At 41.3% G+C, this 27942-nt stretch overlaps 1 protein-coding gene across 1 annotated transcript; it reads left to right on the forward strand.

The window, feature by feature from the left end:
• Positions 1-27942, forward strand: LOC142102660 (C-type lectin domain family 2 member L-like). Its single transcript, XM_075187352.1, has 7 exons — positions 1-191; positions 3672-3758; positions 8405-8458; positions 12427-12498; positions 13892-14040; positions 17086-17192; positions 27715-27942. Exons 1-7 carry the CDS (start codon positions 110-112, stop codon positions 27824-27826), a joined length of 663 nt encoding a protein of 220 aa, XP_075043453.1. The 5' UTR covers positions 1-109; the 3' UTR covers positions 27827-27942.

Raw genomic sequence — 27942 nt, forward strand, 5'->3', positions numbered from 1 at the left:
CACGGAACAGATGTATACATGTAGCTCTATTACCTGAGTAACAGTTCCTATATTAGTGTCTCACTTCCACCACAGACAGATCTCAGTAGAGCACAGAGAAGGATAAACCATGGCTGACAATGCAACTGCCAAAATAAATTTCACCAGGAAAGCTGAGAAACCAGACACTCCCAGCTGCGTAGCTCAAACAGGTGAGAAGTAATATATACATTTCATTATTATCTGTGTAAAATGATTGTTTATTCACCGACTCCTCTAAGGAATCATAGGACAGGATGAGGCAGCTTCATAAGTACAGAGAGAACAGAGCAAACATAAAAGCAACAAATGTTATGGGGCAAAGAATAACTGTACTAAACCACTGACAAGCTTGAGGGGTCGCATTTATTGTCATGCTACAGAGATAGATATGTCAGGTTGCAGCTTCTTTTGTTTGGTATGAATATTAATTGGTTACTTTTTGACTGGCTGACTATGAGGTGACAAGACGGCATTGATGATATGACAGATATATATGTTCAGTAATGCAGCAGATAGGGATGGTTAGAGATCTGGGGGTAAATGTATGAAACTCTGGATTCTTCAACCCCGGCGAGTTCAGCGTCTTCAGCGCTTAAATTTAAAGCGGCGCTGCCTTGTAAAGGGAAACTTCCCTTTACAAGGCAGCGCCGCTTTATATTTAAGCGCTGAAGACGCTGAACTCGCCGGAGTTGAAGAATCCGGAGGTTCATACATTTACCCCTGGAGAGAACAGAGACATTTGGACATAGAGATGATACTGAAATACAAAGAATTTTATTCGTTTTCCATGAAACGTTATTATTATTCTTTTATTTATAGGGCGCCAGGAAAGTTCTACATCGCCGTAGATAAATTTACAGTAGCACACAATACACCAACAGCAACAATCTATAACTCATCACATAATATATTTATATATGAAAAAACAATATAAATTACAGATATCTACTAATTAATGAATTACAAAAAGAAAACTCTCTAAAGGGAAGGGGAAGACACAAATAGTCAGTGTCGGACTGGGGGGGACTGCAACACTAGGGGCCCACCAGAGGGGGTGTGGCCAGCTACCATAGAGGCGAGGTCAGACTCTAGAGGAGGAGTGGTCAGCCCATGAAGGACAGCTAGCACCATAGTGTAGTATATAAAGAATGCAGTGTGTATATAAAGAGTACACAGAGTACACAGTCTTGACCTGCCCTTGATTGGTAGAAAAGTCACCAAAAATCGAGATTTGTCCCACTAGACCAGGCTTGGCTAACCTGTGGCACTCCAGGTGTTGTGAAACTACAAGCCCCAGCATGCTTTGCCAATATATAGCAGCTTATTGCTGAAAGGTTATGCTGGGACTTGTAGTTTCACAACACCTGGAGTGCCACAGGTTAGCCAAGCCTGCACTAGACTCAGACCATTTGACAGACTGACCTACCTGTTCTTGTCACTTTCACTACCTGTGGCTGCTGGTTTCTTTAGTTACGGCTTGTCTGGGTCCTGGAATGTTGGGAGCCCTATTTGGAAAAAATAATGGGTACATTTAGAAAATTCCAACCAGTCCCGGCGTTAAATTAATAGGACCCACAATTATTACTTAGCCCTTCCTCCAGCCCCAACATTAAAGTAATAGAGTTCCCAATTAATAAACCTATTTCCCTTCCTCCAGAGAGCCCCTACAATAAATTAATCGCATTTACGTATAATAAATATACCTATTTCCTGCAACCGTCACTGCCATTAAACAATTCATATTCACATTTAATAAATAGACCTCATTCTCCTCAAACTCGGCCCACATTCAATTAATAGCTCTCAAACCACCCCATCTTAAACTAATAGTCCCCACTATAAAATTAAATTACCCCATTTTCACCCTACAATAAAAACAGCACCCATTATTTAGCCACCACCTACCACACATATTACATTGCCACAAGCCCACTGTGCCATCACACACACATTACTGTGCCCCTTCATCACCATGCTGTGCCTCCTTATGATCACACTGCGCCCTCCATGCTGCTTTTGCTCCCCCTTCTCCTGGCCCTCCTTCATCACCCTGTGCCATCCTGCTTTTGCCCCCCTTTATACTCTGCCATGCTGTCTCTGCACCCCCTTCACTCTCTGCCATGCTGCCTTTGCTCCTCTTCACACCCTGCCATGCTGCTTTGGCCCCCCTTCACACTCTGCCATACTGCTTTGGCCCCCCTTCACACTCTGCCATACTGCTTTGGCCCCCTTCACACCCTGCCATGCTGCTTTGGCCCCCCTTCACACTCTGCCATACTGCTTTGGCCCCCTTCACACTCTGCCATGCTGTCTGTGCTCCCCCTCTCTCCCGTTACTTCACTTACCTTTTCTATCGGCATCTTTCTTCTCTTCTTCTGTCTTCTTGTCGACTCCTCTCTGCGGCGCTCCTCACTGAACGTCGGGCGTGGTGACGTTGAGGCCTTCCTGGGAGATAGCCCGGTGAGCCAGTCCGACCCAGCAAATAGGGTGTTACAGAGGGAGGAGGGGGATTTGGGGAGTAGAGTTGATAGCCAAGTCCAAGGAGTTAGGAGGAGAACAGATAGGCTTGAATAAAGAAATTATTTATATGGGTACACTTGAATCCTCTTAGAGTAGAGGCTAATCTGATAGGACACGGAGAGCAGTCTGGGTGAAGTCTTAACCAGTTATCAGTACTGTAGGGAGGTGGTGACATTAGTAGACCGAGGAGGTGTGAAGAAGTGTCGGTAGAGATGTGGTTATAGTTGGGGGGGTTGGTTGAGAGCTTTGTCAGTGAGAAGATTAAATTATTTTCTGTAGACCACGGGGAGCCATTGTAGTGACTGGTAAGTCCACAGGTGAGGAGCACAAAGATAAGAAGAGCAGCCCCACTGGTGGAACAAAGGAACTGCATGTTCAGGACACAGTGCTAAAAAGATAACCATAAAAAAAACCACAAGCACATTTTTGAAAACATTTTTATTGAAATAAAGCACAACAACATTCCTTGTATTCACTTTATTACACTCATAAATACATTGGAAATCTTCTACCGTGAAGCAATACAAAATGAAAGCTTACAAAACCCTAATAGAAGAAAAACACGAATGGAGCTTCAAATGAATGACCTCAAATAACCTGTAGGGATCAATATGTGAAAATCCAATCAGAAGCTGCTGGCATGGCAAGCCTTATCTGATTGGTTGCTTGCTCCACACTCTCTCTCTCTTCCCTTTAAATCTAGAAAGCTAGACGGCCTCTGGCTGAGACTTGTGTTACTTTAACTGATATTAATATGTGAATAAGGCATTTTTTAGTGAATGATAGTTTTAATTTTTAATTTTTTTTGTTAAATAAACTTAATCTTTTTTTAACCATTATTTATTTATTTATCTTTTATTACATATTTGGTAATGAGACTGAGCCGGCAAAGCTGTAAGTTAACCCTTAGCCCTCTGGACCAGTTTTGCCGGATAGCTGAATATTCTAAAAAAAAATATATATATATATTTTCTTCATAAACAACATATAAAAGGGAATTTCCTTTCCATATTCCAATGTTTTCTATGATTTCAGTGTCTGTGTTTCTGTTTTAATGAGCTTTGTGTGTTCTAGAGAAGAATCACATCCTCTGTTGTACATGACAATAACTGGACCTTTTATTGCTCCAGATAGGAGGTCGTATCTGTTACTGGTCCCCACCCTTATCGCAGCCTGTCTGACTCTGCTCATATCCACCGTCTACCTGAGAGCGACCTGTGAGTACTCAGCACTTCATGATGTATGGGCGCAGAGGGGCTAAGAAATGTTCTAAATTGTGGTTTAAATGATGATCCTTTTAATTATAAAATTCAGTGAAGAAAATGGATTTCATTTCAATAGAAGCAAATCATATGTGAAAAAATGCAAATGCGTGTGATAAAATACAAAATAATAAGAAAACTGATGTAAAATAAGCAGTAACAATATACAGTAACACTTTAATAAATAAGCCTCATTGTACACATTTGGGATCTGTTATACAGAACGTTGGTGTCTTACAATGTTTCCGATAATGGGCTCTATGTAAGTTGGAGCACAATGAAACATAGAAACATAGAATTTGACTACATATAAGAACTGCTCTGTCCATCTAGTCTGCCCATTTGTGCAATGACTGCGATATACTAAATAACTTAAAAATAAATTCTCCTTAATAATGCATTACTTTGTGTAGCAGACAAACCCATTAACGATGCAATCATGGTGCGCAGAGTTATTTATCAATCCTATTTTGCATTAAAAGCCCCTGAAAACTACCGATAGGCACATATTTAAGGATTGTTTAAATTTATTTATTAGGGCATCCCAGCAGATATTGGAGATATCTGCTGCTGTCCAGTGTCTTCGAATGGAAAAGCAGTCCCCGTTTTGAATCATTTAATGAGTTCTGAGAAACAAAGATTTTCGGAACTTGTGCCCGATGACGATGGTGTTAGCCATTGAAGTCTTTGGGGAGAACATTGCGGTAGAGGGATCTTCGGATCCCTCACTGCATCTTACCTGCTCTCCCCTCCAGTGGCCACTTTACGATAGTCACCATAGAAAGAGATAGGACATACTTAAGATGTGTGTTTGCTGGAACAGACAGTTATTGTGACTGCTATTCCAGCAGAACAGTTTTAATAAATGTTTACAATCTTTCATTCCTTATCATTGCGATTAGAAATGAAAAGGATTGTGGCAAAAAAGTGTTAGATAATAAATATTCCCCAAAGACTTGTTTATCAGCAGAGAAACCAGATCTGACCAGTGCACATCATCACCTGTATCACTAAATAAAACTTTTCAGTTTTCTCTCCAATAACACAGGTCAGTTTAGCTTCATAAATCATGAGATTGAGGAAACATCAGGACGGTCCTACATGGGGTCTCTAATCTCCACCAACTCAGACTGGTACCAAACTCTAGTGTTCTTCAGAGTGGAGTCATACAGCAATGCCTTTAAAATGTTCTCTCTCCGCTCCTTCATCTTGTTTCTGCAATAATCCACAAGGTCCATCACATCGGAGTGTCACGGCAATAGAGTTTTTGGGATCCGTCTCGAGATCCCAGGAACTAGATGTGGCAGGGGTGTAGTGGAAACTAGCGGGCTGGATGAATGTCTTACTCATAGAGCTTGCTTGCAGGTACGAAGAAGGTGAATTCCCACGAGGAATTACAAATCAAGGTATTTATTTCAGCAGTAGAATGAAGCTGAATTCTCACAATTGGTTAATAGTTGCTATTCAGATAACAGATGAAGTTAAATTCACACAAATGGTTAATGTTTAAAGGCAGCAGAAGAAGTTCAACTAACTGAGAGATGTCCATAACATAACAGCAGGATGACGCTGAATACACTCAGAGGTAAAGATGAAGATCTGTACACAGCGGGAGGAGAAGCAGTAATCAGGATGAGGCTGAATACACACGAAGGGTAGAGCTCTGTATTCAGCAGATATTCTGGAGCAGCCAAAACAGCAACTTGTAGATCTGGAACCAGGAATTAGAAATTGTTGCACTGGCAACTTGCTGAGTGTAGGAGGGGACTCTTATAGTCTGCAGAGGAAGCCAATTGGGAAATGGGATCAGGTGTTCAGACTCAGCAGGAAGCTAGCAAATGTCTTACCCAAAATGGCAGCCTCCAGTGTTGCAGACAGAAGTCACGCTTGTCCCAGAATAACATGCTGCATACAACCAGGAGGAAGAAGTACGGTGATATGGTACCGCCGAATGGTGTAAACAGGGCTAAGACCCCGATACGAAGCACTTGTATCTGCTCATGTCCAGAACTGGAACATACTGCACGAAATGCAGCAGCGCCTGATTTACCTTTAAATGTAAAGGACACTTGCTACAGACTTTGATTTCGGGGAGGGAGCAGGCTGGGGAATGGGTGGCTGCATATTGTCAATGTACAGTAACTGTGTGATAATCTGGAGTGCTGGAAACAAAGTCCGATTCAAACTCTGGGCAGGTACGAGCTTTTCAGTCGCATCTCTTGCTCCACTAACAGGTCTAGTCTAAGTGTGGATTACAAGTTATGATGGCTGAGTATGCAGTCAGAATATGTGTTTGCAATCGGGAGTAGCTGTCAGAATGTATTTTATGTACAGTAGACATTAATTACATCCTAATGAATGCATTTCATGGGGAAATTTTTTTGATACGGTGACATTCATTTTTTTCTGTGAGTTTATATTCCTCATATTATTGGACGTATCCCACAGTGTCCCAACTAGTGGAGCACAGCAAACCCACACCTGTATTCTACATCACATGTATCTTCCCATCCGATCCTTGCTGAATTTGGCCAAACGTATATCTGATTTCTGTGCATTTTAAAACAAGAGCACATTGCGCTCAGTACACGTCCATTAATGAAATAGGCCATTATTGAGGAACGCACTTCCTCCGTCCAACTCCTTCTATTGGCCGCAAATGATTACTTCTCTGCAAAAGCCGACGTGTTGCATTAATCCTGTGCATTTAGGCATAAAGTCCATTTGGAGCTTTGTAATGAGGTTCCAATACTATAGGAGGAGCATGTTAGGGTTAGGTCCACATGGAAACCACCCTAGAATGTGCATGCACCCTGGGAGGGGGGGCAAGATGCAGCACTGTCCTCTTGTACAAATGTAAAACCATCACCGATCACTAGTGTAAGTGAAATTGATTTTGCTTTCTATTGCATACCATCTCCCCCTCTATTCTCCTCTCTGCCCTAATCATCCTTTCTCCCACTTACTTTTCCACACCTCCACCTTCCCTTAGTCCTCCCACTGTAATATTCTCTGCTACTTTGCCCCCACTTTTTCTCACTGTCACATTTCTCATCTTCTTCTCTCTCCCCACCTCATCCCCTCCCCTGGTAGTCCCTCTGCACTCCAATTCTCTCTACTACCCTCTGTTCTTCCCTCTCCCCTTCCCATTCTACCCACCCCAATATCGATTTCTCCTCCTCGCTCCTTCTCCTTTCATTTATACCCCTCCTAGACCAGACACATATCCATTTCTCTCACTCCCACATTTCCCTTTTCCCCCTTTCTCCTGTCTGCTGTGGGGCCTCTGCCTAGTTCTGTTTCCCATGTCTTTCCCCAGCTCTTCTCATCGCCCGTCTCATTCAAAGCCACCATTGCAAACCTTTGTCCATCTATCCTGTGCTCTCTGCCAGGTCACTATGTAACAAACTGGACTCCATCCATGATCTCTTATTTCTAGCCCCTTCAACCATCACTAAAGCTTGCCCAACCTCTACCACTATTCTCTCTTCTCTCTTCTCTTCCACCCAGCCTACCTCCTTTGACTCAATTCCATGATCACTTTACCACAAGGCTCCTGCACTTTCTCTCCGCCTTCGGTCTCTCATCTTGCAGTGCTTTAACATCCCTATCTATAATCCCTCTGACTCCGCTGCCTCAAAACTTCTGGAGGAAGTCACACCCTCATGCTGACTTTCTTCAATTCAATTCATTGTCTCCTCTTACAGTTCTGCCATATTTCTCTCTAATCAGTCCCACTTCAAGACTTTCATTTTCTCCCAGTCCTTTAGCACTCAGGCTGGGCTGGGGGGCAGTGAGGCATCTATCCCCCGGGCCGGTGCCATAGTGGGCTACCTTGGGCTGGGTTACTGGACCACCAGCAATTTTTTTCCTTTAAAATGTTCCTAATAGGCTGCTGAGTCGGGTCTTGCCCCCTGGGCTAAAATTTGCCCACCCTGTCTTCAACTCCCTCTTATCACATCCCACTCCACTCCTTTCTCTATGCTCTCGACTTTGCTACCCACTTCACCTCCAAAATTGAGTCTATCTGTCATGGTATCTCTTCCCTTCCGTCAATGCCATCTCCACCTCCAGAATATATCTAGGTTACGGCCTTTTCTCGCCACAGATATCACCAAAACTCTTATTTACTCCCTTGTAATCTTTTGCCTTGATTACTGTAGCCTTCTGCCTTGCCCCTCTTAAGCCTTTCCAAAATGCTGCTGCCCACCTTATTTCTCTCTCCAGCTGCTGTATCTCTGCTGTTCCTCTCAGAAAGTCGCTACATGTCCTCTCCATGGACTACAGAATTAAATTTACATTTCTCAGCATCACCTATAAAGCTCTCAACCAACGGTCTCCCCCTACAACTCCAATAATTTCCAACTCTATTTCAAATTATCAAGTGTATTATTTGCTAAATCAGTAGATGTCTGGTCTTTGTATTATTTTGTTTTTCATGTATCATTTAATGTGTTGTGGATCGCTGTTGTCTATTTATTGTTTACTACTGTAAGTGTAATGTATTGTACTGCAGAGCTTATGTGGCATCTAATAAATAAAATATAATAATAATATGAGTGGGATAAAATTTTGATTACTGACCCTGTTTCAATGTCCAGGCAGAAGAGAGCTGAATACACCTAGTAATGGATCAGAAATGTCCTGTTCCTCAGGTAATGTGTCTGTCAGTCATATAACATAGAAATGATTTTCACTCTAGATTGTAAGATCCTGAGAGTAATTGTATTAATGTATTTATGGTTAGGGTCTTGGTATCAGGATAGGAGTCATGTTAGGTGACGTATAGTCAGTGAGGACGAGAAGTGACAGGTGAGAATGTAATCAGGGGTCAATACAGGTTAGAGAGGGAATGTGACAACACACAGACAGGTGAGGGAGTGCTACATGGATAAGGATTGGATTAGGATTATTGTGTATTGGAGAAGGACACAGACAGGTGAGTGGGGGTAGTAAAAAGACAAGGATCAGAGTATGATTATTGTGGTGAGTAGGTTTAGACCACTGGTGCTCCAGTGTGGAGAGACAGTACATAGTGCTGCCTGTGGGATGTGTATAGAGATGGGAGACAGTACATAGTGCTGCCTGTGGGATGTGTATAGATGGGGAGACTGTACACAGTGCTGACAGTGGGATGTGTATAGATGGGGAGACAGTACATAGTGCTGCCTGTGGGATGTGTATAGATGGGAGACAGTATATAGTGCTGTCTGTGGGATGTGTATAGATGGGGAGACAGTACATAGTGCTGCCTGTGGGATATGTATAGATGGGGAGACAGTACATAGTGCTGCCTGTGGAATGTGTATAGATGGGAGACAGTACATAGTGCTGCCTGTGGGATGTGTATAGACGGGGAGACAGTACATAGTGCTGCCTGTGGGATGTGTATAGATGGGGAGACAGTACATAGTGCTGCCTGTGGGATGTGTATAGATGGGGAGACAGTGCATAGTGCTGCCTGTGGGATGTGTATAGATGGGGAGACAGTACATAGTGCTGCCTGTGGGATGTGTATAGATGGGGAGACAGTACATAGTGCTGCCTGTGGGATGTGTATAGATGGGGAGACTGTACACAGTGCTGCCTGTGGGATGTGTATAGATGGGGAGACAGTACATAGTGCTGCCTGTGGGATGTGTATAGATGGGAGACAGTACATAGTGCTGCCTGTGGGATGTGTATAGATGGGAGACAGTACATAGTGCTGCCTGTGGGATGTGTATAGATGGGGAGACAGTACATAGTGCTGCCTTTGGGATGTGTATAGATGGGGAGACAGTACATAGTGCTGCCTGTGGGATGTGTATAGATGGGGAGACAGTACATAGTGCTGCCTGTGGGATGTGTATAGATGGGGAGACAGTACATAGTGCTGCCTGTGGGATGTGTATAGATGGGGAGACAGTACATAGTGCTGCCTGTGGGATGTGTATAGATGGGAGACAGTACATAGTGCTGCCTGTGGGATGTGTATAGATGGGGAGACAGTGCATAGTGCTGCCTGTGGGATGTGTATAGATGGGGAGACAGTGCATAGTGCTGCCTGTGGGATGTGTATAGATGGGGAGACAGTACATAGTGCTGCCTGTGGGATGTGTATAGATGGGGAGACAGTACATAGTGCTGCCTGTGGGATGTGTATAGATGGGAGACAGTACATAGTGCTGCCTGTGGGATGTGTATAGATGGGAGACAGTACATAGTGCTGTCTGTGGGATGTGTATAGATGGGAGACAGTACATAGTGCTGCCTGTGGGATGTGTATAGATGGGAGACAGTACATAGTGCTGTCTGTGGGATGTGTATAGATGGGAGACAGTACATAGTGCTGCCTGTGGGATGTGTATAGATGGGAGACAGTACATAGTGCTGCCTGTGGGATGTGTATAGATGGGGAGACAGTGCATAGTGCTGCCTGTGTGATGTGTATAGATGGGAGACAGTACATAGTGCTGCCTGTGCGATGTGTATAGATGGGGAGACAGTACATAGTGCTCTCTGTGGGATGTGTATAGATGGGAGACAGTACATAGTGCTGCCTGTGGGATGTGAATAGAGGGGAGACAGTACATAGTGCTGTCTGTGGGATGTGTATAGATGGGGAGACAGTACATAGTGCTGCCTGTGGGATGTGTATAGAGGGGAGACAGTACATAGTGCTGCCTGTGGGATGTGTATAGAGGGGAGACAGTACATAGTGCTGCCTGTGGAATGTGTATAGATGGGGAGACAGTACATAGTGCTGTCTGTGGGATGTGTATAGATGGGGAGAGAGTACATAGTGCTGCCTGTGGGTTGTGTATAGATGGGAGACAGTACATAGTGCTGCCTGTGGGATGTGTATAGATGGGGAGAGAGTACATAGTGCTGCCTGTGGGTTGTGTATAGATGGGAGACAGTACATAGTGCTGCCTGTGGGATGTGTATAGATGGGGAGACAGTACATAGTGCTGCCTGTGGGATGTGTATAGATGGGGAGACAGTACATAGTGCTGCCTGTGGGATGTGTATAGATGGGGAGACAGTACATAGTGCTGCCTGTGGGATGTGTATAGATGGGAGACAGTACATAGTGCTGCCTGTGGGATGTGTATAGATGGGGAGACAGTACATAGTGCTGCCTGTGGGATGTGTATAGATGGGGTGGACAGTACATAGTGCTGCCTGTGGGATGTGTATAGATGGGAGACAGTACATAGTGCTGCCTGTGGGATGTGTATAGATGGGGAGTGTGACTGAATCACTTATAAATAACTTATGGTATAAATTTATTTAAAGGAAATAGCTCAGGATGCTTATTTATATAATTGCCAATGCACTTTTTTTTATATTGTGTATATTTTGATACAGGAAATCTTTATTTTTGAGACCAGGGGAGAAAATTTGTTTTTTTCTGTGTTAAACTTGTCAAGGAAATGCCTTATTTCTGATGTATATATCTGATACAACGAGCCCTTGTTTAGAAAGCATTTTGTGATGTGGGGAAATGGCTTGTTTGGGTTTGTACCTTTCTTTGGGAATGTGTATTCTGCGACTGTCTGACTGTCTGAAGAAAGTATTCATGTCAATTAGACCTTTTGACTTGCTAGTAGATCTCCTGCCTCTAAAATAAGATGCAGGGAATCACAGCAGGTTTTCTAAGATATCACAGCTAAGTGTAAAGTGTAAATATTGTTAGCTTTGCAATGCATGTAAATCTATGTTTTGGTAAACAGGTTACATCCTGATTCTAAAAATAGCCTAAGTCCAAACAGTATAAAAAGCACTGTCTTGTACACTGAAATGTATCATTCTGATGTTCCATCTTACTTGATCACCTGGTACCTTCAACCAGTGTGAGAGCAAATAAACATTACTTGCTTCAAACTTATTTTTTTTGAAGCAAGTGATGTTTATTTGCTCTCACACTGGTTGAAGGTACTAGGTGATCAGGTAAGATGGAACATCAGAATGATACATTTCAGTGTACAAGACAGTGCTTTTTATAATGATTTGGACACAGGCTATTTTTAGAATCAGGATGTAACCTGTTTACCAAAACATAGATTTACATGCATTGCAAAGATAAAAAATATTTACACTTAGCTGTGATATCTTAGAAAACTTGCTGTGATTCCCTGCATCTTATTTCAGAGGCAGGAGATCTACTAGCAAGTCAAACGGTCTAATTGACATGAATACTTTCTTCAGACAGTCACAGAATACACATTCCCAAAGAAAGGTACAAACCCCAAAAAAGTAATTTCCCCACATCACAATACACAAAAGACTTTCTAAACAAAGGCTCATTGTATCAGATATATACATCAGAAATAAGGTATTTCCTTCTGAAAGGTTAAAACAGAAAAAAAAATGAATTTTCTCCCCTAGTCTCATAAATAAAGATCTCCTATATCAAAATATACACAATATCAAAAATAACTGAACTAATTGTAAAATATGCATAAATATAAAGTGATAATAACAATTACTTATATGAATGAATGATGTGTTAATAATGTTGATAAGTAACAGACCGGGTACATAGTCTGTATGATACATCTCTGAAACCATCATACTTATGTTAATGATCTATATTAGTGGGAATACTTCCCTATACTGACCCTGTCTCTATGTCCAGACAGAAGCGAGGTGAATACAGGGAGCAATGGAAACAGAAGCAATAATGAATCAGAAACATCATGCTTCCCAGGTAACGTGTTTGTGTGTGTGCAGCCGTGTAACATGTACATGATAAGAGCTATGTACTGAAGTGACCCATGTTCCTCTCCTGACAGTAATTTTCTCCATGTATTTCTGGATGATAAATAAACTGTATTATACAGAGCTGGGGAAGAGTCCGCGCTCCATAGACATCATTAATAATATTAATCAGCCAGAGATATTCACACATTGGCCCATGTAGAGTTGGGATCATTCAAAAAACAGATATTGCTCAGCAGAAATTCATATTTTACTCAAATAAAATGGACTTGTGTCCAACTGTACATAAGGCCCAGTATATACTTATGATTTATCTACATATACATAAATAAAGGAGATAATAAGAAACACTAAAATCAGATAATATAAACTTTTAACAGTTTAATTTGCTTGAGAAAGTGGGAAGAAAAATTCAGTCGGTACCGATGGACATATTGTCTATAGGGGGCAACATCCAGCAGAAGAAATATATAATTGCTGGGTAAATCATCAAGTGTTGAGCTGGGAATTCATTTTTTGAGAAATTCATCTATTGTTCGAGTGAGACCAGTTATACTGAGGCAATCCTCAGATTATAGCCCCAATACCCTTACTTTAAAATAATATTATCAAGCACAGAAGGGAGTCAGTTAAGGGGATAAAGCGCAGGAGGAGTGAAGAGAGGGGCCGGGAGGAGAGAGGAGCTAATGAGCGGAGGAGATAAGGTTAGGTGGATGGCTGGTAGGCTTTAAGGAACAGGTGAGTTTTAAGTGCCTGTTTGAAGGAACACAGGTTAGGGGAAAGACGGATGGAGCGAGGGAGGTTGTTCCAGTGAAGAGGTGCAGCACAGGAGAAATCTTTAATTCTGGAGTGGGATGAGGTGATCAGAGTGGAGGAGAGGTGGGGGTCATTGGCCAAGCGCAAGGAGCGGGAGGGAGTGTGTGGAGAGGAGGTTAGAGATATAAAGGACAGTTGAGTGTGAGAGAGCTTTGTAGGTGATGGTGTACTCATACAACATTAAATTGAGAAAAGCTTCATTCCCTGTAGAGCTTACAATCTAATTGTTATCTAGGAAACAGGTCCAGCAGCATTGTCTTCCAGGAGATGGGCCTTCCAATGGGACTTCAGCCCATTTTATGGAAGATGTTGCAAAATAAAGTTTCTTTGATAAATTTTCGAACCAAATAAAGAAAATTTAAACATTTGTTCTTGGAGGAGAGCTACAAGTCCTCTGCCAAATTCAAGTAATATTCTTTATCTTCAATGAATTTGCCATAGGGGAGATCTTCTCAGAATAACACATTTTAATCTGTCAGTCTGATGTCAGTTCTATATTTATGTGTCTTACACTATAGCTGAACATATCTCTGCAGTGATTTAGTCTCCTACATACTATCTTACAGGCCTGTGTCCCACGTGTCCAGCTCACTGGATCCTTATTGATAACAAATGTTATTTATTTTCTGAAAACAAAAAGTCCTACGATGAGAGTGAGAGAAACTGCACAGAGAGCGGCTCCCGGCTGGCAACGGTGAAGGAGGGAGGAATACTGGTCAGTATCAGGGTCACAGGGCGCTCCAGTCAGACATTAGGGGGGGGGGCAGAGACCTCCTATGTGACTGTCTACACATCGCACTTTGTGAAATCTGTTGGGTTTATTGTACATAAATAAGGAACCAAACTTAGCAAAGTATCTGCATGATATAGTTGTAGTCTGGGTTTATTGAGGAAAATTATTCAAATAAGTCTCTATATCTGGAGCACAGACTTCTGGGCATATTGTTTTACATATGTGCTGTTAGGACGCCTCACTGCAACAATGAAGAGAGTTGTAGCTAACTGAGTAGGGGCAGCTACACAAATTATGGCAAACATTTAAACATGAATATTTAGAGCAAAACTCCCAAGACTAATAATGTTTGATAGAGCAATGGGGGCTCTGTAAGACCTGTTATTATTGGGCCAGCTGTGGATTAATCATGTAGTACAAATAGATCTGTATTATAATTATAATAGGTTTGCTGTAGTTATTTGTATTTCTTCAAGGCCTTGTGACAAACATGTTATCTGTCCTAAACAATTTCCAGTTTGGGGTACAGCAATATCATAGCAGTAATCTTATAGTATCCATGGTACTCTCTTTATCTATATAAAACAATATATTTTACTCACTATACAACAGTAAATATAGTACATATATATAACAGTTCAATATGGATGATATATTACCACAAATAGCGTCTAGTTCACCACTGCTCTGTCTTGTGTATCTGATTTATATATAAGAGCTGATCATTGTGTGTAACTGCTTTTGCTTACTATTTATTGTTTGATTGCTTTTGCTGTCTATGTGTGATATGTTTAACGCTTTGTGACAATGTGCCAAAACAAGTTCATGTGATCTCAGAAATGCAAGTCCTTCCCAATGTAAATATCTAATTGCTTTATGCATTTATATTAGTGATGACTGACTGAAGATTATTATCCTTTAACAGTTTGGATTCAAAGCTGGTGGCTAATATAAAATAAATATACAGTAGTCTGCTGATTAGTGAGTACCAGATCTCCAAGTTCTGGTCAATCTGTGAAGCAGATCTCCAGTTACTTCTGGTTGTCTTAGCCAGCCCACCATCTCTGGTACTAAGTGTATAATAGTGTACAAATTCTGGTGTCTAGTGCATATCAGATCTACAATCTTGGTTGGCTTGAGTACAGCAGATTTCTAGATTTTGACCTCCAATGTCTCATGGTTAGTGTATAGTTGACTTCCAAACTTTGCAGGTGACTGTATATCAGATCTCAAATTTCTGATGTCTAGTTTATAAAGGATCTCCAACCATTATGTCACACCTGAGGATCTATCTGTACCTAGACTGGGTGATGTCTCTGGAGTTAGGCTGGTGACTAGATACATAAAGCTGGGTGGCCTGAATATCTTCCTTTGCATGTAAATGAAAGGATCGGTACAGGTGTTGATAGACTATTAGAGAAGACCAGGCAGGAACCGGAATGGAGACTGCACTGTCTGAGGTGGAACAATAGAAAAGACTGCAGACTGCTGGGAACCAGGTTGGTGTTTCAAGATAGAACGTTGCACTGGCAACAAGTAAGGTCTCCAGGAAGTCCTTTTATACTAGTTGTTGTTTCCTGATTGGAGACTGCGGTCAATGGGGTAGAAGCAACACTCTGAGTTGCTGAGATGGATCAGGTGACTAGTTCCAAAATGGCAGCTCCCAGGAACTGGTTTTGAAGGGTAACCTGGAGTAGAGGCTGCTATCCTCTGATTTGCTAAAATAAATCATGTGACAGAATTAAAGATGGCAGTGCCCATACACTGATTCTGGAGGGATCTCTGGAGTGGAGACAGGCTAGGTAGCATTTTGTAGAGAGATCTGAAACCAACAGAGCCTCAGGACCGCAGGGATAGCTTAGAAAGAAAGCAGAGAGGTAAGTGACAGGACCTGAGAGCCTAGTGTGTGACAACACTAGAGGCTGGTGTGTAGCAGACCTCATCACTACCCTGGATCCCTTCTCAATGTTATGGTCACTACTGGCAATATTGGAGACAATGTGGGAGCGTCATTAACATCTAGCAGCTCCTTGCACAGATTTGTACATAGTGTCAGACAGGAAGCTATTTACACAGTTTGCTTTCTGATACTATTAGTGTGACGATTATGTAGTGTATGTAATGACTGATTGTTATTTTCTGTTGAATTCATGTATGACAATGTATATTGTATGTAACCTTGTAATGCAATCTCAACGTGTGCTTTGCTAGATGACATGAGATTGAACTTATGCAAGTGTCATTAGTCTGTTGAAAATAGCAAGACCAGGGAGAGATAGGATCCTGGAGGAGTTTAAAGCCCCTAAGTTGTTAACCATCTAGCCACTCAAGCAGATTAGAGGTAAGAATTCAAAGTCCTGTGAACATTCCCGATCTCAGGACATCCCTAGCTCCCTTTGAAAGCCCTGTGACATTTGGGAGATCAATTTGTCCTTATTGACAGCTAAACTCCAAAGTTGGTGGGTGAGAGCTTTGTGGCAAAAAAGTTTAAAATCTTCTGACTTAGACAAAAACGTGTGCATTTTCATGAGGGGGTCTATCAAGACTGAAATTTCCTATTTTCCTCAATTGTGTTCCCTCACACAAATAAATTTAATCTAGTGTATTCTCCGTGATTCTTTGTGAATTTACGAAGTCCAGGGAGGCTCATGCTACATGTGTATATGATTTACGTGTGAAACATTAATAAGTGGCTCTGGTGAACATAAGGACACCATAATAAATCCTTTGTGGTGGCATAAATGGGGTATTCATTGCTAAGTGACTAAGGTGATGCCATTCACAGCCAACTGATCAGATTGCTGTATCCGAGACAGGTTGAGCACTTGTGACAATTAGTAAACCTGTGAACAGTATAAAACAGGACCACTAATTATACTCACAGCTATCTGAATATTGAAGAGAATGTGGGAGAGTCAATAACATCCAGCAGAAAGTTTTCTTTCTGTCACTAATATGAACAGTATAAAAACAGAATCACTAATTATACCAGCGACACATAATCATCTATATTGTGTATTAATACAGAGACTAGTGAATTTCACAGGATATGAATTCTGGATTGGACTAACTGCTGCAGGAACCCATTACCACGGGAAAGCGTGGACAGGACGATGGGCTGACGGCAGCACTGAGTAAGTAACACTGATTATATCACCTCTAGATGTGACACCTCACAAAATCAATTCACTCCAAATCCAGAGATCACAGACGCTAATAGATGCACCTAGGACCTTATTATTAATGATCCTGATGGAGCTGCAACATGAGGCGTCAATACTCAAATAGGCCCATCAAGACCAGTATCTAATATAGTCTTTTATATTAAATGTTTAATTATTCAATCACCCCAGCTGATGAATGACTCCTAACTTATGTGTCTGCTGGCTTCATTTTATTGAAGTGAATCACCAACCCTGGGGGTAAAAAAGGGGGGGGCCCTCCCGACTTGCTGGTGGCAGCACTGAGACAGGAAGTCTACCACTGTCCCACATCTCATCACTATCAGCTGTAGGCTTAATGGACAGGACTGGAGTCTTATTGTTGGTAACTCTGTTCAACTGAACAGTAACTCCTGTCTTCCCTCCCTACTATCCCTGACCTTTGTTCTGTACTCTTCTCTTTCACGCTCCCAAAAACAAATTATTTGAATATACTTGAAGTAAAGGTACAAAAGTCATAATATGGCAACAAATCATCATATTATACACATGCATGGGATGCTGTGATCTTTTTACCCTGAAACAGATAGAGTGCTTTGTATTCCTGTATTTGTAGTATCTATTTAAATGTTCCCCCAATTTACTTTCTGAACAAAGTAGCACAAAAGTGATGTCCAATTAGAGATGGGCGGGTCCGGTTCTCCGAGAACCGAACCCACCCGAACTTTGGGTATCCGAGTACCGAGCTGAGCAGCTCGGTACTCTCCCGCCCATTCCGAATCCAAATCGAGGCCGAACGTCATTGTGACGTCGTCGGATCTCGGGACTCGGTTCTCGCGATACTTCAACTTTATAAATACACGCCTCCACAGCAATCCATCGCCATTTGACAGAGGGAGAGAGCAGGGTGTAGTCATAGGCTAATTAGAGCAGGGACAGAGAATACAATATTGTTCTTGCAATTGCTCTAACCAAAATCGCTAGTGCAGAGAGGAGGATAGAGGTTTATTATTTTTTCTTCATATTTGGCACTCCCCAGCGCTTTTGGGGTGTCCCCCATAATTGTGCATTAATATTTCTGGCTGTCAAAAGTCATATCTGTCAGCAGTATCTACTAAATAATTTGTAGCACTCCTCAGTGCTTTTGGGGTGTCCTCCCTAATTGTGCATTAATATTTCTGGCTGTCAAAAGTCATATCTGTCAGCAGTATCTACTAAATAATTTGTAGCACTCCTCAGTGCTTTTGGGGTGTCCTCCCTAATTGTGCATTAATATTTCTGGCTGTCAAAAGTCATATCTGTCAGCAGTATCTACTAAATAATTTTTAGCACTCCTCAGTGTTTTTGGGGTGTCCTCCCTAATTGTGCATTAATATTTCTGGCTGTCAAAAGTCATATCTGTCAGCAGTATCTACTAAATAATTTTTAGCACTCCTCAGTGTTTTTGGGGTGTCCTCCCTAATTGTGCATTAATATTTCTGGCTGTCAAAAGTCATATCTGTCAGCAGTATCTACTAAATAATTTTTAGCACTCCTCAGTGTTTTTGGGGTGTCCTCCCTAATTGTGCATTAATATTTCTGGCTGTCAAAAGTCATATCTGTCAGCAGTATCTACTAAATAATTTTTAGCACTCCTCAGTGCTTTTGGGGTGTCCTCCCTAATTGTGCATTAATATTTCTGGCTGTCAAAAGTCATAACTGTCAGCAGAATCTACTAAATAATTTTTAGCACTCCTCAGTGTTTTTGGGGTGTCCTCCCTAATTGTGCATTAATATTTCTGGCTGTCAAAAGTCATATCTGTCAGCAGTATCTACTAAATAATTTTTAGCACTCCTCAGTGTTTTTGGGGTGTCCTCCCTAATTGTGCATTAATATTTCTGGCTGTCAAAAGTCATTTCTGTCAGCAGTATCTACTAAATAATTTTTAGCACTCCTCAGTGCTTTTGGGGTGTCCTCCCTAATTGTGCATTAATATTTCTGGCTGTCAAAAGTCATAACTGTCAGCAGAATCTACTAAATAATTTTTAGCACTCCTCAGTGCTTTTGGGGTGTCCTCCCTAATTGTGCATTAATATTTCTGGCTGTCAAAAGTCATTTCTGTCAGCAGTATCTACTAAATAATTTTTAGCACTCCTCAGTGTTTTTGGGGTGTCCTCCCTAATTGTGCATTAATATTTCTGGCTGTCAAAAGTCATATCTGTCAGCAGTATCTACTAAATAATTTTTAGCACTCCTCAGTGTTTTTGGGGTGTCCTCCCTAATTGTGCATTAATATTTCTGGCTGTCAAAAGTCATATCTGTCAGCAGTATCTACTAAATAATTTTTAGCACTCCTCAGTGTTTTTGGGGTGTCCTCCCTAATTGTGCATTAATATTTCTGGCTGTCAAAAGTCATATCTGTCAGCAGTATCTACTAAATAATTTTTAGCACTCCCCAGTGGTTTGCGCTCAGAATGGATTCAAAGCAGTCCACATATGATCTAAATGAGCAACCAGGTTCTGTCACCAGTCCTGATGTTAGTGTTCCCAGTACGTCATCTGGCCAAGGCGATGTCAAACAACAGAGTGTTTTCAAATTAGTGCAAAAAACAAAAACCAAAAAAAAATTTACTGTATTGAAGCGAAAAAGAAGTGTAACTGAGCAAAAGTTAAGTGACGATAAAAAAAAAATTGCAAGCATGCCATTCTACACACGCAGTGGCAAAGAGAGAATGAGGCCTTCACCTTTGGCTATTAGTGGCAGATCCCAAAAAGTTACCCAGCCTACAATTGGTGCACAACTACTGTTACGCGTCAAAGCCGAGCTGCAAGATAACAGTGAGGCATTACAGGAGAATATTTGCTCTGATTCACAAATGACAACAATCCCTGTGGAGAGTCCATCCAACAGTGGGATGTCTAATCGTGAGCATTCTGCTGATGTGTGCCTTAATAGCCCGAGTGTAGCCGGTGATACCCAAATTGAGGATGCCACTTTGGAATTAGAAGAGGATGAGGGGGAGATTTGTGTAGGCGACGAGGGCGCTAATGAGGATGTTGATGAGGATGAGGTTGTTTGTGTAAGTCCTGCACCAGTGCCAGCAGTTCTGCCACGTGACAAGAAAAAGGCCATTGTCATGCCTGGGCATAAAACAAAAAAATCCACTTCTTATGTGTGGAATTATTTCTACCCAAATCCAGACAACAATTGTATAGCCATTTGTAGTGTATGTGAAGCCACAGTCAGTCGAGGGAGGGACCTTAACCATCTTGGAACCTCGTCTATGTTACGCCATTTAACGAGAGTTCATGGCAAAGTGTTGGGAAAAGCTGAAAGTTCTTCCCAAAAGAATACAAGCACTCCCTCATCAGCTAAGACCCTCCGCTCACCGACATACCGACGGCTACAAAATACACCCACCACACCATCCTCATCAATATCCTCAGTAGCGCTCGGAGTTAGCCCGGCATCCCACTTAAGGCTGGATGACTCCGGCACTATTATTGATTCCTCTGAAGAAAGCGTTAGTCCTGCTGCTGCTGTTGCTGCTGCTGGGGGTGAATCGTCATCCCAGAGGCAGGTGAATAAAATGAGCAGTCCTACATTTCAGCAATTAACTGTGAAACAATCATTTGCGAGGGGAAGCAAATATGACAGCAGTCACCCAGTCGCCAAGCGAATCACAGACGCCATGGCTGCAATGTTAGTGTTAGATCTGCGTCCAATCTCCACAATAAACGCAGCTGGTTTTTCACAGTTAATTGAGGTTTTGTGTCCGCGTTACAGAATTCCATCGCGACACCATTTCTCCCGTAAAGCTATTCCACAACTATACCAAAAAGTGTGTAAAAATGTAGAGATTGCGCTGAAAAATGCCATTCTGCCCACTGTTCACTTAACCACAGATATGTGGACAAGTGGAAGTGGCCAAACCAAAGACTATATGACTGTGACAGCCCACTGGGTTGGTCATTCACCTTCACCAGCAGGAACAGCAGCAGCATGTACACCACTACGTAACATTTGTCACAGGCAGGCCACTCTTTGTATCACCGGCTTCACTAACAGGCATACGGCTGACAATTTGTTACGCAAACTGAGAGATGTGATTGATGCATGGCTTATACCACTCGGACTCTCCCCAGGGTATGTCATTTCAGATAACGCCAACAATATAGTGCGAGCATTACAGCTGGGTGATTTCCAACATATTCCCTGTTTTGCTCACACCATCAACTTGGTGGTGCAGAGCTTCCTACGAAATAACCGTGAGGTGCAGGAGATGCTTTCGGTGGCCCGTAAAATTTCAGGCCATTTCAGGCATTCAGCCACAGCATGTAGGAGATTACAGCAGCTCCAAGAGCAGTTTAACTTGCCCTGCCACCAACTTAAGCAAGAGGTGGTAACTCGGTGGAATTCCACCCTGTACATGCTTCAGAGGATGGAGGAACAGCGCAAAGCCATCCAAGCATATTGCACAAGTCATGACATTGGGAAAGGAGGGGGGATGTATTTCACTCTTGCACAGTGGGGAATCCTTTCAGTGCTGTGCAAGGTGCTGAAACCATTTGAAGTTGTGACATGTGAGGTCAGTGCTGACTCTGCTAGTTTGAGCCAAGTCATTCCTTTAATTAGACTATTGGAAAAGCAGCTTGAGAAAATGAAGGAGGAGCTGAAAGCAAGCAATTCAGCAAAGTATGTTGGCCTTGTCGATCAAGTACTTAATTCGCTTCACAATGATCCTCGAGTTATTAAGATCTTGAACTCGGATCAGTACGTTTTGGCCACTGTGCTTGATCCAAGGTTTAAAACCTACATTGAGTCTTTACTTGTAAATGAGCGAGATGTGAACTTTTGCAAGGAGCTATTGCTCAGCAAGTTGGCCGCTGAACTGGGCCTCAGCTTGACGACGTGTCCTCCTTCACTTTCTCAAGCTGTTGCCCGTAAAAAATTAAATTTCCAAAAAAGAAGCAGGGAAGACACAGGGGGCAGACCAGAACAATTTAACATCTGGGCTGGTTTGAAGGATTTTTCAAAAAAATGTGTCACTTTGCCCATAACTCCATCCAATATGAGTATAAACATGCAAAGGATGGTGGAGGATTACTTTCAAGAGGTAGTTGATATGGAAATGTCAGACAGTCCCTTTCCTTACTGGGAAGAAAAGCAGGCCATTTGGAAACCCATGTACAAACTTGCTTTGCAATACCTAAGCTGCCCACCCTCCAGTGTGTACTCTGAACGAGTGTTCAGCACAGCAGGGAACTTAGTCAGTGATCGCCGTAGAAGGTTACTTCCCAAAAATGTGGAGAAAATGATGTTTATAAAAATGAACTACATCTTCCACGAGGAAGGCCTTCACCATCCAAGACATCCAAGCACTGACTGTTCTCTAATGGCGGATTCAAGCGGCGATGAATTGATAGTCTGTGATGATGACGTACACACTGATGAGGGTGAGGATGAAGCTGAAGATGATGACGATAACATCTTTTTAAAACTTTCTATGTAAGTGTAGGGAGCAATCTACCCCCAAAGAGGAAAGAAACTTGTGGCATTTCCATATCACATACCATCTTGAAAGGCTGCTGTTAGGGCAATTTATCCTTAAGGGTAGGGTGTCATAGACAGAGTGACCCTAAACTGGCTTTGTCCATTTTTCATAATATTGTACAGTCTATAATGGCTGAATTTTTTGGTATTTTATACAAGTGGAGGGGGGCCTTGAGAGACAGAGTGACCCCAAACTGTCTTTCTCCATGTCAATTAATATTGTACAGTCTATAATGGCTGAATTTTTTAGTATTTTATACAAGTGGAGGGGGGCCTAGAGAGACAGAAACCAAACTGGCTTTCTCCATGTCAATTAATATTGTACAGTCTATAATGGCTGAATTTTTTGGTATTTTATACAAGTGGAGGGGGGCCTTGAGAGACAGAGTGACCCCAAACTGGCTTTTTCCATGTCAATTAATATTGTACAGTCTATAATGGCTGAATTTTTTGGTATTTTATACAAGTGGAGGGGGGCCTAGAGAGACAGAGTGACCCCAAACTGTCTTTCTCCATGTCAATTAATATTGTACAGTCTATAATGGCTGAATTTTTTAGTATTTTATACAAGTGGAGGGGGGCCTAGAGAGACAGAAACCAAACTGGCTTTCTCCATGTCAATTAATATTGTACAGTCTATAATGGCTGAATTTTTTGGTATTTTATACAAGTGGAGGGGGGCCTTGAGAGACAGAAACCAAACTGGCTTTTTCCATTTCTTTACATATTTAACTATAAGTGTAGGGTGTAATATACATTCAAAGACGATGGCTGCATTGCCAATATGCATAGATGGAGAGGAAGACAATCTGTTTTGTGTGTAGAATAGGCCTACCAACGAAGAATTAAACTGTTTTTTTGGATGATTTATTACCTCAACAATTAGATTACTTGTCTCTAAAACAGTTGGAGCACTAAATTGGGTTAATTTAGGCCCAAAAACATGGATTTTCCCAAAAAATAGCAAAACAAAACCAAACAAAACCAAAACCAAAACCAAAACACGCAATGGCGGTTTTGCAAAACCAAAACCAAAACCAAAACACGACGGTAATCCAGATCCAAAACCGAATCCAAAACCAAAACACGGGGGTCAGTGACCATCTCTATGTCCAATATACAGGAACCCTGCAGTTCAGGAGATACTTGACCCCTTGAAACTTCAAAAACATTTTGCATCCAGAAAATGTACATGTCAGTCACTAATAGGCATTATTTTCAGTTGATTGAATAGATGCATGTAAAAGAATCTTATTTATTATTCCTTACTTATGTAGTACAAATTTAGGGATCTAATTATTGATTGTTTATGTTGTAAAGTATCTCTTCATATTTGTCATGGGATCCTTGAGAGGTCTGAGATGTCTGACTGCTCAGTTACTGTCACGTCTGTTGTAGTACAGATTACATTGACCTGACACCTGTACAAATCCTGTGATTTAGGCAGGGTACACACTGTAGGTTATCCAGCCAATCATCGGGGCAATCAGCCGACATACAACTTTTTGTTCAGATATCACGCTAGTGTGTATTCTTACACAATGAATGTAAGTCATCCCAATGTGCCGATCAGCTTTTAATTTGGTTAGTCGCACTGTTTGATAATATCGCTTCAATCGCCTTCCGATCATGTAGTGTATATGAATTCACAACCAATTGTCGATAAATCTTAAAACTGCGACTCCTTTCAGGGTGTGTGTAAGTAAATATCTGATGTCTTTACCTCTCCCAGGTGGTGTGGTGTCCGCACGTCAGTCAAAAGGCAATTATTTGCTTTTAACGGGAAAGAAATAGTAGCTGTATATTGTATTGGTGTGTACAGCATACGCTTGCCTAATTATTCACCTTTGTCAGTACAGTCAACAAGAAAGGCACATACATTTGAAATACTAAATATATGTATTGGATATGTCTTCTTCCACAAATAAACACCTGTGTACATCTAGTCTACAACAAGAGCACATAGCTATGTATTCTATAGCTGTATTTCATACTTATGACTTTATTGTAAATAAATATATATATATATATATTTATTGCAAGTGCACCAAAGAAACCATGATTTTGTAATCTAATACATTTATTTGTCGACAATATCCATAGAAATGGATATAGCAGCAAATTGTGGACGAACGTACACTGTACACACAGATGTGTTATAGAATGAATGGCGATGACATATTTCCTTTTAAAAGTTTTTGGGAGCTTTTTCCCGGAGATGTTCTTCTGCATATCGCTGGAGGGTGCCCATATATGTAATTTCAATATGTATGAAATCAAAATCTTTTATCATGACGATATGGCTGTGAAAATTCCCAGGCCAGGCGGTTGGTCTTCCACAAATTGTTTAAACCATGCCTTAGTGTAGGTACAATCGTTGTAGATAACACATCGGTCGGAGAAATCTCTTTTGTGTACCTAACCTAAAAGAGGACACTATTTCATGACAATTTGTGGCTACTCATTTATTTATTATTATTCAAAAAGCGATAATTTTGTTTGAGATCAGTGCAATAAAAATATTTTGCTACTGTAGTTTAGTAGTAATTTCTGTTGAAGGATCTCTGAAAAAGGATCTTTATTTAAATACAGAAGGTCTATATAAAAAAAAATGTTGTTTGCAGAAAAAAAACACATTTGGCCAGACATTTACATTTAATTGAATTGTCAGGAAAAATATTGTTTCTTTAATTTACTTTGAATTAACAATGAAATGATTGTTAAACTTTTGTACATTTAATATACAATAAGGTTTTCAGCTGAGGGTATGACTTTCACCATGAGTTGTTAATCAGCCATTTACCATTTATATATTTATATATTTATGCAGAATTTATATTTTTCTGTCTCTGAGTTTAGTGACAACACAAAAGCTCTGAAAACAAATATATCAGAATTAAGGCTGCATTGTGATATATTAGTCCAGCAAGTGAACAAAACAAAAGAACCATCTATTGTTAGTGCAGCCATGGCAAAAAGTTTTGGGAATGACACAAGTATTGGTTTTCACAAGGTTTGTTGCTTCAGTGTTTTTAGACCTTTTTGTCGGATGTTGCTATGGTATACTGAAGTAAGGTTACAAACATTTCATAAGTGTCAAAGGCTTTTATTGACAATTACATTAAGTTTATGCAAAGAGTCAATATTTGTAGTGTTGACACTTCTTTTTGATGACCTCTGCTATTTGCCCTGGCAGCTGTCAATCAACTTCTGGGCCACATACTGACTGATGGTCGCTCATTCTTGTCTAATCTATGCTTGGAGTTTGTCAGAATTTGTGGGTTTTTGTTTGTCCACCCGTATCTTGAGGATTGACCACAAGTTCTCAATGGGATTAAGGTCTGAGGAGTTTCCTCGCCATGGACCCAAAATTTTGATGTTTTGATCCCCAAGCCACTTAGTTATCACTTTTGCCTTAGGGCAACGTGCTCCACCATGCTGGAAAAGGCATTGTTCATCACCAAACTGTTCTTGGATGGTTGGGAGAATTTGCTCTTAGAGGATGTTTTGTTACCATTCTTTATTCATGGCTGTGTTCTTAGGCAAAATTGTGAGTGAGTCCACTCCCTTGGCTGAGAAGCAACCCCGTACATGAATGGTCTCAGAATGCTTTACTGTTGGCATGACACAAGACTGATGGTAACGCTCACCTTTCCTTCTCTGGACAAGCGTTTATCCAGATGCCACAAACAATCTGAAAGGGGATTCATCAGAGAAAATGACTTTACCCCAGTCCTCAGCAGTCCTATCCCTGTACCTTTTGCAGAATATCAGTCTGTCCCTGATGTTTTTCCTGGAGAGAAGTGGCTTCTTTGCTGGCCTTCTTGACACCAGGCCATCCTTCGACTCACTGTGCGTACAGATGCATTCACACCTGCCTGCTGCCATTCCTGAGCAAGCTCTGCATTGGTGGTGGCCCAATTCCATAGCTGAATCAACTTTAGGAAATGGTCCTGGCGCTTGCTGGATGTTCTTGGGTGCACTGAAGCCTTCTTTACAACTATTGAACCTCTCTCCTTGAAGTTCTTGATGATCTGATAAATGGTCTATTTAGGTGCAATCTTACTATCAGCAATATTCTTGTTTGAGTGGCACTTTTTGTGCAAAGCAATGATTACAGCTCGTATTTCCTTGCAGGTAACCATGGAAAACAGAGGAATAACAATGATTTCAAGCTCCGCCCTCCTTTTAAAGCTTCCAGTCTGTTATTCTAACTCAATCAGCATGCAGAGTGATCTCCAGCCTTGTCCTCGTGAACACTCTCACCTGTGTTTACCAGCGATTCACTGACCTGATGTCAGCTGGTCCTTTTGTGACAGGGCTAAAAAGAAGTGGAAATTGTGTTTTGGGGATAAAGTTCATTGTCATGGCAAAGAGGGACTTTGAAATTAATTGCAATTCAGCTGGTCACTCTTCATGGAGTATATGCAAATTGCCATCATAATAACTGAGGCAGCAGACTTTGTCAAAACTTTTGGCCATGACTGTACATATGAACCAAAAATGTAGTTTTATTACATATATGTGTTTACAAGTATCAGTATCACTCAGTATATCCACAAGCAGGTATAAGCTGTATGACCCCTTTATGTAACTCAGCTCTATTAATAAGTAACCACTGTGTGTAAATATACTGATAAACCTGTAATCAGAGATCACCACATTTCTGTTTGTAGAAATAACATGTAAGTGGCTTTACCAGTACCCTGACTTTAAAGGTAATATATGATGCTGGTCAGATATCCTCTAATGGAACAAAGCTGTTCACAAAAGGACTTGATCACTTTCAGCTCAAGGCCAAGTGACCCTTAATCTGGAAACAGCCTCCTCTGAATAAATACTGGAAAACTGCAGAGCATGATCTGATATTATCTCTGACTGACCCATGCATCATGTTATTTTCCTGCAGGGAATGAGATGAACATGGTCTTTCTCTCACCTAATTATTATTTTTTTCTTAGAACCGTCAGTGAAGGGACCGGTGGTGGAACTTGCGTCAAGATAGGACGTCGTCTGATCCTGGAGAACTGTTTCACAGACCTGCACTGGATCTGTGAGAGAGACACATTGTAACTGTGCTGAGGTTTATTTATAGGAGATAATGGACCCTGTGTGATTGTTGTGAAATATTTTATGGTTTGTTAATTGTTTTTCAAGCTGTTACCACATAATAAAATGAATGATCTCTA

This window comes from Mixophyes fleayi, chromosome 1 (assembly GCF_038048845.1).
Source record: "Mixophyes fleayi isolate aMixFle1 chromosome 1, aMixFle1.hap1, whole genome shotgun sequence".
Taxonomy (NCBI): domain Eukaryota; kingdom Metazoa; phylum Chordata; class Amphibia; order Anura; family Limnodynastidae; genus Mixophyes; species Mixophyes fleayi.